Source organism: Pseudochaenichthys georgianus, chromosome 5, assembly GCF_902827115.2.
Source record: "Pseudochaenichthys georgianus chromosome 5, fPseGeo1.2, whole genome shotgun sequence".
Taxonomy (NCBI): domain Eukaryota; kingdom Metazoa; phylum Chordata; class Actinopteri; order Perciformes; family Channichthyidae; genus Pseudochaenichthys; species Pseudochaenichthys georgianus.
In genome coordinates this window covers 22,219,686-22,237,937 of record NC_047507.1, presented here as the reverse complement: position 1 = coordinate 22,237,937, position 18,252 = coordinate 22,219,686, and the positions used below count along the sequence as shown (strand labels likewise).

The window sequence follows — 18,252 nt, the reverse complement described above, 5'->3', positions numbered from 1 at the left end:
GTGGACAACAAAACAAATGCACCTGCTTCTTCCACCGAGAACTCAATTGCGCCATAACAGTAATTTGGTATAATGTAAAAAAAAACATTAAAAATGACAAAACGTTTGTTCCGATTGGTCATAAATCAAGACATTTGGTACGGACATATTTTGGGCACATTTTAGATGACATAAATACAAATGTTTACCATTTTCTATGTAGGCTATGTCTAAAGTCAGAACTTTGTTTTTGATCTGGAATAACACTAAAATTGTGTTTGATGTATTCTATAGGATTTATTTTCACTGCACGTCTGCATTTATTCAATATGTAACTTGCTATGAGTTAATGGATACCAAAAACTTGATTATGTTCCTTGTAGTGTCTGAGATAAAGCCATTCTCTTATGACGCTTTATCTAATCTTTACACATGGGGAAACTGTTTTTTCCCCCTTATATATTAAATTCTATACAGTATTAGTAATAGTCCCATGTGCCCAAAGAATAAATATAGTATAAAATAAGCGTAACTCTTTAATTCAATAAGTAGAAATGTCAGAATGCACTTTGAAGTTCAAGTCAATTTCATTATTGCTAGAGGAATTGTATATATCAGTAGAAACTTATGGATTTTATACTTTAATTTTGTCCGGATGTTTTTCTTCAATACCTTTAACAATACATGACCATATGTCACAAGTAAAGAAACTAGTTTTGTAAAAAATATATGTATAAGATTAAACTTGTAAAAAACAAAACAAAAACGTGTTTAGACAGTGAACTGATTTTGTTCCAAATAAAAAGTAACTTGTTCAGTTACACAGCATGTTTCTTGTAAATTGTTAATAATACTGTATGTATAATTTTTCCCAGCTCGTTCCATAATAGTGACTAATAACAACGCATTTTCACATTTCACACATTTTATTGAAATTGTTTGATTACATAAAAAATGCATTCAACACCAATTGCTAATAATAGCAATATAATAAAAATCATTCACACCACAGTAAAAAAAAAAATAAAAAAAATTGAGGCATCGGTTTAAATATAGAGAAGGCATTTCTTTGATCTTCCTAAAACAAGTCATATTCCCAAAAAATTGCAACTTTAAAAATATGTTAACATCCAGATATTAAAAAGGGTTTGAAGTCCATCTACTGCAGGTGAAGTGGTAAGCCATAGACCACAGGAGCCGCTCCGATGAGGTACTTCAGGTGTGTGGCCTGGCGTGAAGGGCCCATATAATCCAGGAGGGGGGCTCCAGACCCAGCAGAGAGCCAAGACTCCAACAAGTACTTGGTGAAGCGATCAATATCCCGATCTGTAACATCCCACAGGTTCCCCAAAACAAAGGGGCTGAGGAGAAAAAAAGAAATAAAATGTATTAATGATTATCACTGATCCTTATTCAGCTGCAAGTAAAGACGGGTATCTCACCAGCCTGCTATGAGATAGTTGAGGATGATGCCTTGTCCTTCCTGATCCCCGCGCACTGCCAGAGCGGCACTGCTGCAGCCAAAGAGCAGAGCTGCTGCTCTCATCTGACGCTTCAGGACCGTCTGGCTGTCCAGGAATCGTGCACCTGCACCGTGACCCACGTAACTAAAGATACACAGGGTAACATGGTGTAACATTGATGTTATAACGTAAAGCAGGATAGAATCTGGTGAATAATTCTTAATAAAACAGTTAAATACTGTTAGGTAAATGCTATCCTCTTCTGCATACTTGTAATATAAATGTTTTAACTTTTGACTGGGAGATTTGATCAGAAAATGATCTGCTTAAGACCTGCAACTGTTCATTTTATGTGGACATATTTTGTTTCCACAGCCTAAAACCTAAGAAAAGTTTATTCTCAAAGATTCAAAATGAAACGATTACTGTACAAACAATTGGGAGTAATCATCCCGTTTTTTGACTGTGTAATCTGTAACCAACTTCTGAATGATTTTAGTGCAACTTTGACTCCATCTTGCAGTGTTGTTGTGAACTGTAATTATTTGTTTTATCCTCAGCCAGCCAGGTATTTAAGATCAAATACTCACATGTATAGATCCTTGGTAGCAACAACTTCTTCCAACTGACCCGAGTCAGGAGCAACTCCACACACACCGTCCCAATCCGGTTTGCTATAACAAGATTTGTAAAGTAGTAAATGGGAAGAAAACACACCGTGGACTGAAAGACAAATTCTATTGTTTCCCCCATGACTGTTGGTCTCACCTGCTGAACCATTCCTTGAATCGTTCTTGAGAGTTTTCTAAATTGGCATCAGGGTTCAGAACATAAAACACCTGCTTTGTATCCACACCTTGCTTCAGGATGGAGTCAGAGTCATTCTGAAGGAGAAGATGTAAATAACAACAAATCAGTGCCATTTGTCAGCAGTGTTGGGACTAACGCGTTACTGTAACGCCGTTATTTTTGGCAGTAATTAGTACTCTAACGCAGGGGTTCCCAAACTTTGCCATGCCAAGGACCCCATATAGCATTATCCTCCGGCGGGGACCCCCCTGTTGCAATCTTTCAAAAAAAGACAGAATCCCGCTTCCCTCAAACTTTGCATGGGGCCCCACTTTGAAAAACACTGCTCTAACGCATTACTTTTTAAATTCAGTAACTCAGTTACCGTTACTACATGGTGCGTTACTTTGTTAGTTTTTTTATATAGTCAACAGCCAGGCGAACAGAGATGAGAACTGTACTTAAGTACTTGAGTAAATGTACTTAGATACTTCCTGTGTCACATGCGGAGACGGGCTGTGGGCGTGTTTGTGTTGTTTACTAACAAGACTATCATGGCGGCGGCGGAGCTCAAGTCTAGTTTCTCCACCTGGAGATATTCTCACTATTTCACTTTTGTCGAGCACAAAGAAAATAAAGTTTCTGTTAAATGTAAGTTGTGTCCTGGCGGGTCAAAGATTCTATCTACTGCCCAAACCAGTCATTCAAATCTCTTAAAAACATCTGCAAAAACAACATGCTGGGACGAAGCTAGTAGCTAAGACCGGCACAGACCCAGACTGAGCCGACGCCACTCCACCTCCACCTAAGCAACAGCGGCTAGATTTTAACCAAGGGACTGCTAGCCAGGGAAAAGTCGATAAAGCCATTGCACGGTATGTTGTAGAACACATGCAGGCTATTGCTACAGTGGAGTCACCCGCTTTCAGGGAGCTAGTTAGCATGATAGCATGTCCGGGCAGCACACGGCATATGGGACAGAAAACTTTTTCCAACTACCTGGAGAAAGAATATACAAACATGGAAAGCCAGCTAATATCGATGCAATCCAGATTGCATATAATGCATGTCAAGTTGATCAACAGATTGTATTATTCTCCAATGCAATAACAGTACTGAAATGAAGGCTATAAGGGCATTAATGGGAGCCCTTTTTTTAAGTAACTAAAACGTTACTTTTCACAGTAACGCATTACTTTTTGGTGTATGTAATCAGTAAAGTAACTGAGTTACTTTTGAAATGAAGTAACTAGTAATGGTAACTAGTTACTGGTTTTCAGTAACTAGCACAACACTGTTTGTCAGTAAACATACACAAACATAGCAAAACAGTGTCATTCCTCCAGTTTTCTCCTTCAATTTACACAGTTGTGGTGATAGAGACCACTGAACGTCACTGTGAGGAAGTTAAACAGCACCTTCACAGGCCGTATTGGCTCAGTAATAGATCTTAAATCTTACCTCTTTCTGAATGCTCAGTCCAATCAGTGAGTGCAGAGAAGGCATCCGGCTGACCGAGCGAGACCTTAACATGGAGATGCTCTCCCATGGCAGCTTCTGAAGGTACTGGAAACGTAAGAGGATAAAAGATTAAACTTCTACATTTGGGAGAAAAAAGGCTTCCAAAAGCACTACCAATGTTTCTCTAGGTTACAAAAAGTTAAATCTAAAGACTTAAAAACACAGAATTAAATTAAACCCAGTAGTGGTCATACTTAGTCATTTGCGATAAATAAGTATTGATGACAACAAGTCGAAGACCTAAAATAACTAAGTACATGGACCAAATTAAATGATTAGTTAAGAATACAATTATAGTATAGAAACAGCAGGAACTGGCTAAAATCACTTGTAAAAACCAAGACAACAAATGTATTCTGATGAAGATCCACTTGATTATTTGCAGGTAACAATAGTAGAGCATTCATTTAGATAAAATGAGCTTTTTTTCTTCCAAATACAAAGCAGACTATAGGATAATGCAGTATGCTAATGAAACCAACCTTATCCAGGATGAGAACCACATGGCCGCGGGGCTCTTCTCTGTCAGCGAGCCGGGTCACAGCTGTAAGAAGGAGCTGCTCACACTCTGTGTCCCACTGTGGAGAAACTCCGAGACCAAATCTCCTTAGGTCTGTTTGGGAGAGCTCAGGGGAGGCAGAAAGCAAAACCTGAAACACAAGAGTCAAAGTGTTAGGGTCTGCCGCTATGCTGTTCCTAAATGGAACGTCTGATGCTGCTGTTAAAGGTCCATGGAGCTAAAAACAACAACACACACACACCTTTAACATGTCCTCACTAACTGTCACTCCCTTTGCAGATAAGGACTTGCAAAGGTGCCGGGCTTGTTTGGAGGGCTCAGGATCCGATGAAAGAGGTAGAAGAAAGCTCCTCCAGCATCCCAGCAATCTCTCCATCTCCTTCAACAGTCGCTAAAAGAAAAAAAGTAGGAGCTTAATTAGACAAAAACATTGATTGTGTGTCCTGTCAGTGGAAGTGTATAACTGAAGTATATCTATGTGAATAGAACAGGCATTGTAAACCCCTCAGGGTCCCGGGCAGCACCCTCGCTCTTCCCCCCCCCCGCTTACCTCAACTCGAGAGTCAAGCGCCCAGCGGCCCTCCCACCACTGGGCTTTCTCAGACACGCAGCTCACAGCCTTCTGCTCCACCTGAATGCTATCGATCTCCTGCACCAGCCAACTGATGGGGTGCTGCAGAACACATATAGACAGAGACAGAGGTTATAATCTTAGATGTTAAGGATGAACAAGATTATTTCATTGCAAGATACTTTTGTTGAATTTAGTGTGACATATTTACTAATTGATGCAAAGAAAGCAGATGCTGTGTTCACCATTTTTGAGTGTATGTGGGGTATTACATTACATGTTACTTGTTAGATGCTTTTATCCAAAGCGACTTACATACTCAGTACTGTGGGCAATCCCCACAGGAGCAATTTGGGGTGAAGTGTCTTGCCCAGGGACACAACGACATGCTGACTGCAGTGGGACTCGAACTTGCTATTAGGGATGCCAGAAACTGACCATGATCAAAATTGAAAATCGGACAGCCCTGGAGAATAATAATCGATTATTCGCCGCCCGCCAGGTTACTTGATAAAGAATGGACGTGTAAGCATGGGGAAATTCACCATGTTTCTTAAGCCGTAAGTAATTACAATAAAATGGTCTGGTTTCAGATTGTGTCTACCTACTCGTACCACAATTTGCCATCCTCACCTGTTGTTTCGAGGTGGAGATGTGAACAGTGACCGGTGCAGCTCCCTTTTCAAGGCGGGACAATATGATGCTGTCACCCACCTCTCCAGGTTTTACTCCAAGCACAGACAGCACACACACCGTCACCCCTGTAAAGGGAAAGAGAGGGATGCACCAAGAGAAAGAGAAAGGAGTTTGCTTATCTTATTAGGAACGGAAGCATCCAGTAATCTGAATTAAATGAAGTCATTAACAAGACAACACCTTAAAATGTTCCCAGTTTGCTACTGAGATCTAGATTCTTTACCTGTGGGAAGGTGTTGAATTTGTTGGGTAAACTCTTGGCAGTGGCTCTTGGGGAAAGACGATGAGTCAGCAGTTGGGAAGGAGAAGATGTTCTCCAACTGTGTCAGCCTCTGTTCGGTAGAGTTCTTGGAATCGTTCGGGCCGGGCTCACCTAGACTCAGAGCATCCATCTTGTCTGTGAGCTCATTGGATGCCTTTTTCAGCTTTCTGTTTAAAACACATCAAAGGAATGTGAATTAAACAATGTGTAAAATCATTGAATTTGGGATATCTGGATAAAAAAACCGAAATGTTGGTCAGAGAGAGATCTAGACTTCACAATATACAAACAAGATGCTTACTTGAGACAACTAGCTAAATGCCTGATTGTGTGATGACGACTTGTGATTCCCAAAGATTGGGAGTGCAGCATCGCTGTAGTTATGGGGTCCTGCTGTCCCTTGGTCAACGCCAGTAAAGCACAGAGGGTGGTGTAGATGGAGGGGGAGGGAAAGTGCTGGAGGGCCAGCCAGGCTGAGAGGAGCAACGACTCAACATCCTCCAGAGAAAGACTGTCTGAGAAAAAGAAAAATTACAGCCGGGATTCGATTAACAAAGTTAAACAGCTACCTATAACAGTTTAAGGCTGCTGACGTCTTTATCCCAGCTTCTGGCTGATCAACCACAATGCTGACTAATGTCCATAGGAGATACAGAGTGGGTCAGATTAAAGGCAAAGAAACAAGACAGACCGTTGCCTTGATTAAAATGACTGATTTCTCTGAGTTTGAGAACAAACATTTGGAATAATGCAACTACATAAAACAACGAAAAACATAAATGCATTTAGTTATTAGACATTTGAATGCAGAAAAGTACAAGTACATTTTAGATATCATAGCCCTAACTATTGCTTTTGGAGTGTATTTCTATGGCGAAATGCTTGAACAAAGTATATGATCAATTACTGCTTTAAGAAAAGATTGTAGTGACATGTTTCCCTCTCACCTGGCCTGGTGTCGGAATGAGAGAGGTGGGTCAGTGGAGCTTCTCTCAGGTGACCTCTGCTCTTCAGTTCAGACAGGGTGTCTCTCGCACAACACGTATCCCTCCGCAGCACTTCGAAATCTGTGTGGAAAGAGTTAAGAAGAGTTGTGGTCTGCATCACATTACATGTTCTTGTATAGTGTAATCTAATTTACAGGATGGTATACACTCCGGGGTAGACATTAAGGGTAAAATGCCACTGGCCTTCCGGGCCGGTGGAATTGTATTATCACTGGAGCATTCGTCCAAAAAAAAAAACGATTAATAACACATTTGTTGCAATAGTAATTTATGCACCAACTACATTACTACAACATTTGAATCATCAGTTCTTCCTCAATTGTTCATATTTGGTTTATTAAAATAATGATATTGTGGTCATTGTTAAAAAATGTCTGCCATTATTATTTGTATAATGTGCTTTCTGCCTTCCTGTCATTAGGAGTTAGAAATATGTAATAGATTAGATTAGAACCTTCATTATCCTAAACTGCTGGGACATTTCCCTTTAGCAAATACCTTTATATTGTCTACTCTTCACTTACTTGTCAGCATAGGTCGGCATTGATGTACAGAGCCGACAGAAGACCTTGTTTATACTGGCATCATATTGAGAGGTGCAGTGACACGTCCTAAAACCAGGAAGTAAGCTGCTGGTTCCCTCGACAAAAAAGCAATGGGATTTCTCCACAGGGTTTTAGAAAATAGCTGGAAATAAGGTCTGTGGAAAACAAACCCGTTTGATAAAAGCACGTTTTGTTCAGCCGGACAATCTCCACATGTCTACTCTACTTTTATAATGTTCGAATCATAAATCTAATCGATTGATCATAAAAGGGTTTTAGGACGCGTCACTGCACCTCTTCTTCTCATGCTCCCCGTCACTCTCCTTTAACTTCTCCGGTGACTTTCTTTTATTTAAAGATAGTTTGTTTTTTTGCCCGGCGCTTGGCCGGTTACCGCTGGTATTAAAAAATGTTGGCGAATGGTTAGGTGGCGCGATAGTCTGTAGTGAAGGAGCGCGCTCACGGGAGCCTGCTCTCGCTGCGCTCCGCAGCAAAGAGCGGTTTGCTTTTCACCCAACAACAACAACCGACTCACAAAACGCTATGTTGTAGCGTTAAACGAAACAATTTAACTAAATTGTCAAAATACCAATACCGCAGGACCATTTTTAAAAAAAAAAGCAATATTTTTAGTGGCCCGAGCGGGCAAGTGGAAAGTACGTTATGCTGGCCCGGGTGTCTAAATAGTGCTTCCGGGCCATTTATAATGTCGAGCCCTGTATACACTCAACGTGGCGTCTGTCAGATACGTTTAATACATTTCCCAATTGATACAAAGTTCACCATTGCATAAAATACTCACCAATATCTTTGCTAAGATTGTCCTCAGTCTCAGTGTCGGATGCCCTGAGCTGCTCCATGCTGATGTCCAGAACTCCAGTGGATTCCTCCTCGATGGTCCGCATCTTGTCAGGCTTCTCCAGTGAATCTGGGTCTGGCCTGGACAGCTCCTTTCTGGGCCTTCCTCTTCTTGCTGTGGCAGTGTGACTGACCACAGTCTCGTCATCCTCAGAAGAAACCAACTGGGGGAGTGCGGTGGTCTTCCTCCCCCTGGTCTGCCTCTTGGCTGGGACCTTCTCTGCAGGAGAGGGGTCTGGAGCCGTTTTACTGTTCTTCACAGCTCTTCTTGTGGTGGCTCGCTTTTTAGGGACATCTGTTTTTTCTTTAGGCTCGGCTTGGGTGTTGGATTCCGTGTCACTCTCATCGCTAAAATCCAGCTGCATTGAAATATTGCAAAGAAGATGATTTTTTTTTTTATTATGCATGCTTCTTAGTTAAAGGTGAGGTAGGTCATTTTGGAGAAACCAGCTCGAGTGCGCTAGAATTTGAAAATACACAACCGGAACAAATCTGCCACTTCCTCACAGAGCCCCTCCTCCAACACACACGAACACGCACATGACCAATGAGGGCACGAGATAAGTTTGTGCACAGATGGAAGAAGGTGACAGGCAGGTAGGCCATCCAGTTATTTTAGCCAGGCCGGCTCAGATGATTGGTCGTGCTTTTTACAGTACTACGGCTTCCACAGATGACGTTTTTTTTGTCAAAGCACTTAAGATATTCATTGCTATCGGGATGTTAAGAGCATTCCATGGAATATAACAAAAAGTGTATCTCGAGCCGGTTTCTCCAACTTACCTACCCCACCTTTAATATTAAGCTGTCTTTGGCTTTTTCTTGCTGTAACAAATGCACATTTCTCCTCTGTGGGACGAATAAAGGTATTCTGATTCTCATTTCCCCCGACATAATAACAAACAACTATACATTATGCAGCAATAAAATGCTTACCTTGAAAAAGGGTTTCTTTGTGCGTCTGGGGGCTCCAGGAACAGGTTGGGCTTTTTTCTGTTCTGGTGACAACTCTTCATACACATTGAACTGTATCTTAGGGGCAGTCCTCTGCGCCTTCTGCTCTGTGGGAGGGGCTTTTACCTTTGGAATAGGAGTACAGAACAAAGTAGGTACCTCCGTGTTAAAGCCAAAAGCTCCAAGGTCAGGCTTCACCCTTACTGGCATCATGGGAACCAGCCGCTTTCCTTTGGTGGAGGAGCCAGCCCCCTGAATCCTGGGCGGGACAATCCTCACCTTCTTGGCCTCCTTTGTTTTGTCAGGAATGTTTTTAATGGACTCTTTGGGCTTTTTAAGCAAGGATGAAGGAGGCACTGCTTTCTCTTCTGATTTCAGATCTTCCTTTGATGTGTTCCAAGTCCAAGCATTTGAGAAGAACTCTTCTGGAGTGCAGCCCTTTTTCTCAGCCAAGGTAACCAATGACACAATAGCTTTGGTTGCCATTAGGCCTGCTCTCACGGGTCTCAGCACAGGTGAAGTTGTGGAATCAACAAATGCCAAACCAGCTTCCAGTACTTTCCATATCCCACAAACCTTGTTGTGCCTTGGCTCCAGTGCAGACAGGGCCATGTGGAGGTAGACGCGGCCCACCACGTCCTGCATCAGGGAGGGTTTAGAGGATCTTTTTGAAGGTCCATGGGGAGGAAAGAGTTTAGCCAATTTTGCCCCAACTTTGGCAGCAACACTCTTGCAGCGAGTTAATGTTGCCGATTGAAGTTTGAAACTGACTTTGGCGTCGTTGGGATCGAGCTGGAGGATGAGGTCGGCCCGAGTGGTGGCCCAGCGGGCGGTGGCACGGCCCAGACAGGGCTCAGAGCAGCAGGGGCAGGGGCAGGCCGGTTCATGGGCCAGGGAGGAGAGCCAGCGGGGAGGCTGGACTTTAAGAGGGGGGGAGCTGCTCAGATCCCTCACTATAGGCTCTCTGTTATTCCACCTGGTGCTCAGCATGCCTTTGAGATCATCCTCCAAAGCAGGAAGGGGCGACTGTGACTTCTTCACAGGGCGACCTTTCCTAGGTTTGATTTTCACTTCTGTCTTCTGCACGTGATCAGAGAAATCTGAAGAAAAAAACAATAAAAAGAAGTCCATTTAGTTGTTAAAGAAAACTGATATGCTTCCTAATGCTGCTGGCAAAGAACACAAAACAAGTCATTATTACTTATTTTGCAAATGTCTGAGTCTGATAGTCAATCACGTTACAATTTTACTAAAAACATGGTGCTTTGTTTCCAACATACCTGAACATAGGTCCAGAAGATCTCTGACTCTGTCTAAATCAATTCCACTTTCATCTTTCTCCCCCAGCATCAGCTCCAACTCGGCTTTGATCACCAGTAGCTCCGCACATCTTAAACAATGACAAAGAAAAGGAGGAGTTAATGCCATCACAAGAGCAAGAGTTAGTGCTGTTTCCTCAGTTTTATATATTCATTGTGCCGTGTCCTGGGCCTATTATAACTACAATACATTGTTAAGCATGCACTAATGGAACCAATTAATACGGTCACAATGTTTAAAAAAAAAAAAGGTACACATGAACAATACAGCACTTAAGAGCCCTGCAATACATGGAAAACACTGTTAACATAAAGCAGTTCAGCCACAGCACTACACAGTATACCTCATTAGAGTTAAATCACCACCTCTATGAACACAAATCTATAATAAAGCTGGTTTAATTAAGATTTATTACTGTGCCGTTCTATTCAATTGCATCAGACTGTACAGGAGGAGGTATCGGTTCAAGTATAACATTTAGGAATTTTAAAATCAATAAAGCGCAAGAGCACAATGCTGTATACATTGTATTTTACATGCTCAACCGAGCACTGGTGCATTTTCAGGTCTATTGAATATGCTTCAACACTACATCAAGCTTAACAGCCCAAAGAAGATTTAGCATTGTGCACTACAGGAAACTAAATATTTAAGAATAGCCGGTTTAAGCTAATAATATCAGGGCCCCATCCATCCTTTGGATCCTGCTTTACCATTTGGAGTTAACCGACATGTACGTACTGGCTGAGTGCTTGCAGCTTGGTGGCCAGTTTCAAAGCTTCTAGACACTGGAGCCTGGCGTCATTGATGGCTCCACAGCTGCTCCTCACAGCCACCATCTTCATAGAGCAACTCAGCAGCTCTGAGAGCAGCTGCCACTTCAGCACCAAGTTATCTCCTGCACAGGGCGAGGGGATCAGATAGAAAGAAAGATTGTATTACCCTTTTAGCAGACCGACAGTACATGTACAGACTCGGTACTGTGTTTAGACTCGGCTCTCAAAACTGATAAAAGAACAGCATTAAGAGACACTACATGTTTGAATAATACAAACTAAATACACACAATGAATTATATCAAAATACACACTGTGAATTAAACAATTGCAGAGAACAAAAAAGACATAGAAAAGGGCTTTGCACAACCAACATTGCAGGAAAACCCTACAAGAGACATTATTGTTGTATTAGCAGCATGTATTGTCAGTCCATGTGTGGGACAAACGTACCTTGGTCGATGAATCGTGTGTCTGAGCAGCTGCTGCTGTTGTTGTTGTTAGTCCCGTATAGCCCCTTCCCCACTAAAGTGACCAGCAGGCTGCACAGAAGCTTCAGGCTCTCATACAGGGCAGTGTCCAGGCTTCTTGTTCCTGAGAAATAATCACAAGTCCTTACTTAATGAAAGCTGCAATCCACTCCTTTACATTGCAAACTTTAAACCATTTAGTTGAATGAAGTAAATGCCTTAGCTTACCGTGCTGGGTGATAAGGTTTCTCTGAGCTTGTGGCAGTGCATCGGAGTCCAAACTCAGATAGGAGCTGCAGGTCTGGAGCGTGCGAGCCCGCAGCAGGTACAAGCTCTTTGACTGCCTCTGCTTGTTCATTTCTTTCAGCACCTCACACAGATGTGCTACCCCACGATCCACCTGATATATGCCCAAACAGGAGAGGGGCAATTTGATAGACTGAACTAAACAATCCAAAAAGCAATCATATATCAAAATAAATACTGCTAGTGCGTGACCTACCTGTCCTGTGCTGTAGCAGTACTGAGCTTTCAGCAGAACTGCCGTCATAGACAGAGAAGAAGGTCCATCAGCGGAGGGAACAGAGGTAAGAAACTTCTCTGCTTGCTCTAGTTGGGCCTTCAAAATAGTACAATAAACAAAGTGAGATGCAGCACAACAAATAAAATGTGTTACTACAGTGTGAATAATTATAAAGCTGCATTACCAAAGCCAGATCAGGGGAGCCCATATCCAGAAGGATGCTGGCTGACTGACAGAGGGAGGTGGCACATCCAGGGGCGTCAGCGAGTTCACGTGAAAGTCCAATCGCAAGTTGGTAAGCTTCCAGAGCCTTCAGAGGCTATAAAAGAGAATAATGAGATTGTCATTAATACAGATGCTCTAATAAGTGAGCAACACTTCTAACAATCTAAACACACTAAAATACCTCTTTTACACACATCTTTTTACAGTAAAATAAATCTCTTTTTCTGATAATGGTTGAATCCACTATCAGAAACACACTTTTCATTAAATAAATTGCAAAAGAATGCTGCAATGTATGCCTTTCAAATATGGAGAAACCGGCTTTCTCTTAAAGCCGTTTTGGCTAAACAAAACAAGACATTTAAGGATTTTACATTTTGGCATTTTAGTAATTGCTAGGATTTTATTTGACTATTTTCTGACATTTAATTGACGACTAAACCATTAAATCTAGAAATCAATCACAATTGATAATGAAAATATTTCGAGTGGTTTTACCGCCTTGTATGGAAAACCTTAGGGGAATTATGTCCATTTTAGTTTGACTTTTCATTAACAACCTGAGACAAAATCTTTGTGACCACATTTTGTGTCGTTACCTTTGCCATGAGTCTGAAGAGAGCCGCCGTCACAGCGAGGGAGCCACAGGTCTGTTTGGGGTTTCTGACAGAAGGCAGGACTTTACTCTGCAGAAGAGCAGACCACTCATCCAGGGCTCTTTCCAGAGGTTTGCACAGCTCTTAAAAGAAAATGAAATGAAAAAGATTTCAGCTAATGATAAACAACAACAACAACAAATATTTAGCGGATAGTCATCATATTATACTGGTAAGATATAAAATACATGTATATTCTTACTGTTTTCTTCAGCCAGGTTGAAATGCAGGCCTTCATAGACCGGAATGATGTCCTGTGTTTTCTTCTTGTCTTCATAATCTAAATCATTAGTTCCTATGGGACTGGCTGAACACCGTGACTGCTCTCTTGACTCTCGCTTTTCTTTGTCCCTTTCAATGCCCTGACCAAAAACACACAAACATCAGTAATTAATCACAAGATGCTTAGTCGGTCTATCAAATCAAGACTTAAACACAGATAGATAAAAACCAGTATGATAACAGTCTTAATTTCAGTTTCACTCTCGATTTTTATGACAGACAATAACTTGCATATTGATATCCTGACAAGCTCACCTCCTGAAGATTTTTCTCCAGAGTGCAGATATAGAGCCAGAGTAAAGCATGGGCCTTGTCATCCTTCAGCCTGTCTGCATTCTCTGGAGTCTCTGGTTCTTCTTCAAGTAGCCGTAGAGCTTCATGGGTGAAATCCACTGCCGTGCTGTGTAGTTACAAATTAACAAAATTAGCATATGAACAGAAAGATGATGCACCTGTTGGTCCAGCTTGTTTAAGACCAACAATAGAAATAGTTTGCCCTGGTCTGAACACACAATTTAGTCTGGATTTGTATTCATCAATGAGCACCATTCATTAGGGAAAACGATCTAAATAAAAGCTCCTACCAGTCAGTCTGTTCACTGAAATCCTGGTAACACACAACTTGGGCCATTTCAGAGAGGTAGACAGCACGCAGATGTGTGTGTGAGCTGTCCTCATGGCAGATGTCCAACAGATCACAGAGTGTGTTGTAACGCTCCTGAGACGTGTCTCCTGCCACATCCTTATAGGCACGCAGCTCTTCCTCCAATAGGCAGAGCATTACTCGCTCATCAGGGACGTCGGGTCCAAATCCATCATGTAATGTCCTGTTTCAGGATGGGACATGTTGCCTTTACATTAATATGCAATGATCTACATTCTCTGAGAGCTTAAATGTTGTCACAAACATCAGAAAGAGTCATTGCATTATAATTTGTGTGTACCTGAGACGGATGTCCTCCTCAGAGTTACGGGCAGCGTCAGTCTTTGTTTTCACCCACAGAGAGACAGGTTCAGCCATGTGAGAAGTGATGTTGTCCCCCAGAGCCTTCAGCCACAGGATGACCCAGTCCAGCGCCCGCTCCAGATGTCCGGCACGCCGAGACGTCTGCACAGCCAACATGAACGGGCGGCTCAACTAAGGAGTGAAAAGCCATGTTAAATATGACATTTGTCTTGAACGTGAAAACATTATTACTTAAAGGTGGGGTAGGTAAGTTTCAGAAACCGGCTCGAGATACACTTTTTGTTATATTCCATGGAATGCTCTTAACATCCCGATAGCAATGAATATCTTAAGTGCTTTGACAAAAAATCCATTAAAAAAAATGTCATCTGTGGAACCCGTAATACTGTAAAAAGTACAACCAATCCAATTGGTTATACTTTTTACAGTTATTATTGGATTACCGCCCTGTCTGTAAGCCTTCCATCTCGTGCACGCACAAATGTATCTCGTGCCCTCATTGGGCGTGCATGGCAGCAGTACTTTAATGACTCGCCAGCAACAGGCGGCCACTTTCACCAGTCTGCTGACGCCATGTGCGCGTTCATGTGTGTTGGAGGAGGTGCTCTGTAAGGAAGTCTGAAGGAAGGGGCGGATTCTTTTCGGCTGTGTACTTTCAAATTGTAGTGCACTCGAGCCGGTTTCTGAAACTTACCTAACCCACCTTTAACACAAATGGCAGTCAGATAACATTTGTCCATATGATGATGCTGATGTGCACAAACTTCTGGAGCAAGCTCAAAAGTTATAGATCTCCACCTAATTTATTATTGTATTGCATCAAATATCTTGCAAAGAACATACAGTACACCTATTAAGATACACACATTCAACAACAATATCTCAGTCTGCCATAAATGTAAAGATATTATTTTTAATTATGATACGGCTTTGTGAAACGAATACAGAATAAAACATTTAAAAATGTTTACATTTGTCAAAGTGGATATTCCTGAGGATCCTGAAATGTGGATCCTAGAAAACTTGAAACCATTGAGCAAATATAACTACTTCAAACCGATTCATCATCGTAGGTAATCTGTATATTGACAACCAAGCATGATGTAATTTTTATAGTCTGTAATCCTTAAAACAATGTATATGATAAAACTTACCCTATCGACACAGAGCGAGGTGGGGCAATTCTTGCTTAGTTCCCGACAGAGGATTTCAACCAGAGAGAAGGCCTGGTCATAGAGACGCCGGTTGTAAAATCCACAAGCTAAATTGCTCACAGAAATCACTGCAAGACACATGGTAATCATAAAATTAACTAAATGTCATACAATATTATACATCTGTATTTTGCAATGTAAGTAAGCAGAGCTGCAACAATAGGCAGGATGAAAAACAACAACTTTTACTCTATCAATAAATAATATTTTAACAATAGGAGAAAATGCTGTTTTCAGTCTCTTAATTATGGAGGTAAAGTAAAAATCGTTGGGTTTTTAATTGACAAAACAAGACATTTTAGGACATCAGCTCGAACCTTGAGATAGAAATGTCACTAAAAGGCGCTTTCACACCGCAGTACTTTTCCCACAAAGGTTCATCAGAATTTAGTTCATGAGAACTCTTTAGTTCTCATGAACTAAGTACAGATCGCGTTCACACCGGAATAAATCCCTGGGGGAGGATTAGGCAAATGAGGCCGCTGACGTCACTTCTTCTTCTGCTTTGGGTTTACTCGCAGGCCGAAAATAACTTCACGGCGTATACTGCCACCCGAAGTCCCCGGCTGGAAGTCCCCGGAGTTGGGGACTGGCTTCAGTAGAAGCTGCTGAGCCTTCCGTAAATCGCCAGAACGCCGACACCTCATCTCCACCGCTCCCAAGTTTTCTTTTGTGCTGCCATAAATTAGTCTCTCTGCGCTGGGCTAATGCTAATAATGCTAATGCAAGGATAATAAAATGGCAGCTTCACAACACTTTTGAGTTTTACGGGGCGTGGTTTGCATTGCGCCCAGCCAATCAGACATAGGAACCTTTTTCTCCCACAAAAGTACCTGCTCTCTAGCAGGGACGGAAAAGGGGGTAAAAAGGTTCTGATGAACTCATTTTAGTTCCGGCTCTTTTTGGTGTGAACGCGGCATTTCGGAACTATATCGGAACTAAAGTGGGAAAAGTACTGCGGTGTGAACGCTCCTATTGTCTGACATTTGATAGACCAAACGATCAGCAGATGAGCCGAACAAAAAAAATCGTAAGTTGCAGCCCTACATTTCTGAACCGCTAAAACATTAGTAATTGAGAATGTAATCACCTGATTTGACGAGAAGACTTTCACTGGACAGTTTACGTAGTTCAGTCATCATCTGTCCAGCTGTGGCCTGGCAGTACAGCAGCACTCTGTCCAAGGTTTCACTGTTCTCCAGCTGAGAACAACAAATCACAATCAGTCAACTTGTAGCAGAGTACAATCACAACGGCAGGAGTAGTGGCATCTGGGTGACTCTTCAGTATTGATACTATCATAATAAAATACAAAAAGAAATATGAAAAAAGGATGCAAAAGAAGCAACCTGACCTGTAATGCCACCATGCTCTCATAGGCAAATCCAAAGCCTTGGTAGATATTGATGCAGAGAGCCTGCTGTAGTCTGCCGAGCTCAGCCTGGCATGTCGAACTCTGAAAATCAAACAGGCCAAAGGTTATTTGTTGAAAATACATTGACCACCTCTTTAAGCAATTAAGCACAGCACAAACGTGATTATTTTCAAGCTCAGAAATTACACTTACCTTCTTTAGAACCTTTATTATCTGTTCTTGGTGCTCCTCAAGAAAAGAAAAGAAAGCCAGGAGCACAGGTCCGCTCAATCCGTTGCTGTGGTCACTTTCGACAGCCCATAACACGAGTCCACATGCTTCTAGGACTGCGTGAGCTTCTCTGTCCCCCAGGTCAGCTGATAGAGACCTCAGGGCCCTCGCACACTCAGTCAGAGCCGGGCCACTCTCAACGCCGGCCTTCATTGTGGAATGAATCTTTACCGCCCACTTGCCGAGCACCACAGCTGTACACTGACAGTCAGCTAAGTCTTTGAGCTTGCTCTCAATTTCACTCAAAAAGGTGGAGGCCAGATCATAGTGGGCAAACTTACAAAGCATCTTCACTATAATCAGTGCCATTTCTGAGAGCGTATATATACTTGATGCCACTGACAACTGCTTGGACCCAGCGCCATCGCTGCCAGTCCAACATCTGTTGAAAAGTGTCTGCATTTTCTGAAGGAGAAAAGAAGCATCGTCCTTGGTTACCGTCTCAAAGCTACTCTCAAATTCAGTGATGGCATCTTCTGTGTATATGGGGGCTTTGGAGATAGATGGGGTTGCACTGTCTGTGTCCAACAGCAAGAGGAAGCTCAGAGCTTGCATCTGGCAGTGAAGTTTGTCGTGTGGATTTAGGATTTTTATGTCTTTGGTTGCAGATAATCCATTCCAGAGCACAGAAAAGCAGCTTCGCACAAGAGCAAAGTAGTCCTCAGCCTATGGAGCATAAAACAATAACCTTGTTAGTTCTGACGCTGAAAAGAAAATCATGAAGTGAAGATTTGGAATAGTGCTGAAACTAAGAACAACTTCCATTACAAATTAATCTTGGTCATGTTCAACATTATCTGCATCATTTAGCTTATTGTATTTATTTATTTTTTGACATGTATATAGTTAACTTCATCTGCACTACTTGTGGACTGGTCTAGCTATATAACCTGCACTATTTTGTTCTTTCATTTATTGTCTTGTGTCCTATATATAATATGTTGCCCTAAGATTTCCATTGCCATAACTACACTGTAGCTACTTTGCATATGATAATATGGGGGGGTTC

At 41.9% G+C, this 18,252-nt stretch overlaps 1 protein-coding gene across 1 annotated transcript; it reads right to left on the bottom strand.

The window, feature by feature from the left end:
- Positions 1–925: 925 nt before the first annotated feature.
- Positions 926–17,912, bottom strand: espl1 (extra spindle pole bodies like 1, separase). The gene is made up of 29 exons (XM_034084133.1): positions 17,166–17,912; positions 16,953–17,054; positions 16,689–16,800; positions 15,539–15,666; positions 14,362–14,555; positions 14,002–14,244; positions 13,673–13,817; positions 13,338–13,497; positions 13,079–13,218; positions 12,439–12,573; positions 12,234–12,350; positions 11,960–12,131; positions 11,715–11,855; positions 11,227–11,383; positions 10,446–10,555; positions 9,148–10,265; positions 8,156–8,570; positions 6,749–6,868; positions 6,103–6,316; positions 5,763–5,968; positions 5,477–5,604; positions 4,823–4,945; positions 4,514–4,663; positions 4,235–4,402; positions 3,693–3,797; positions 2,211–2,326; positions 2,033–2,116; positions 1,422–1,586; positions 926–1,340 (listed from the first exon to the last, which is right to left on the bottom strand). The coding sequence occupies exons 1-29, from the start codon at positions 17,796–17,798 to the stop codon at positions 1,139–1,141; spliced, it is 6,003 nt and encodes a 2,000-aa protein (XP_033940024.1). The 5' UTR covers positions 17,799–17,912; the 3' UTR covers positions 926–1,138.
- Between the last annotated feature and the right edge of the window lie 340 nt (positions 17,913–18,252).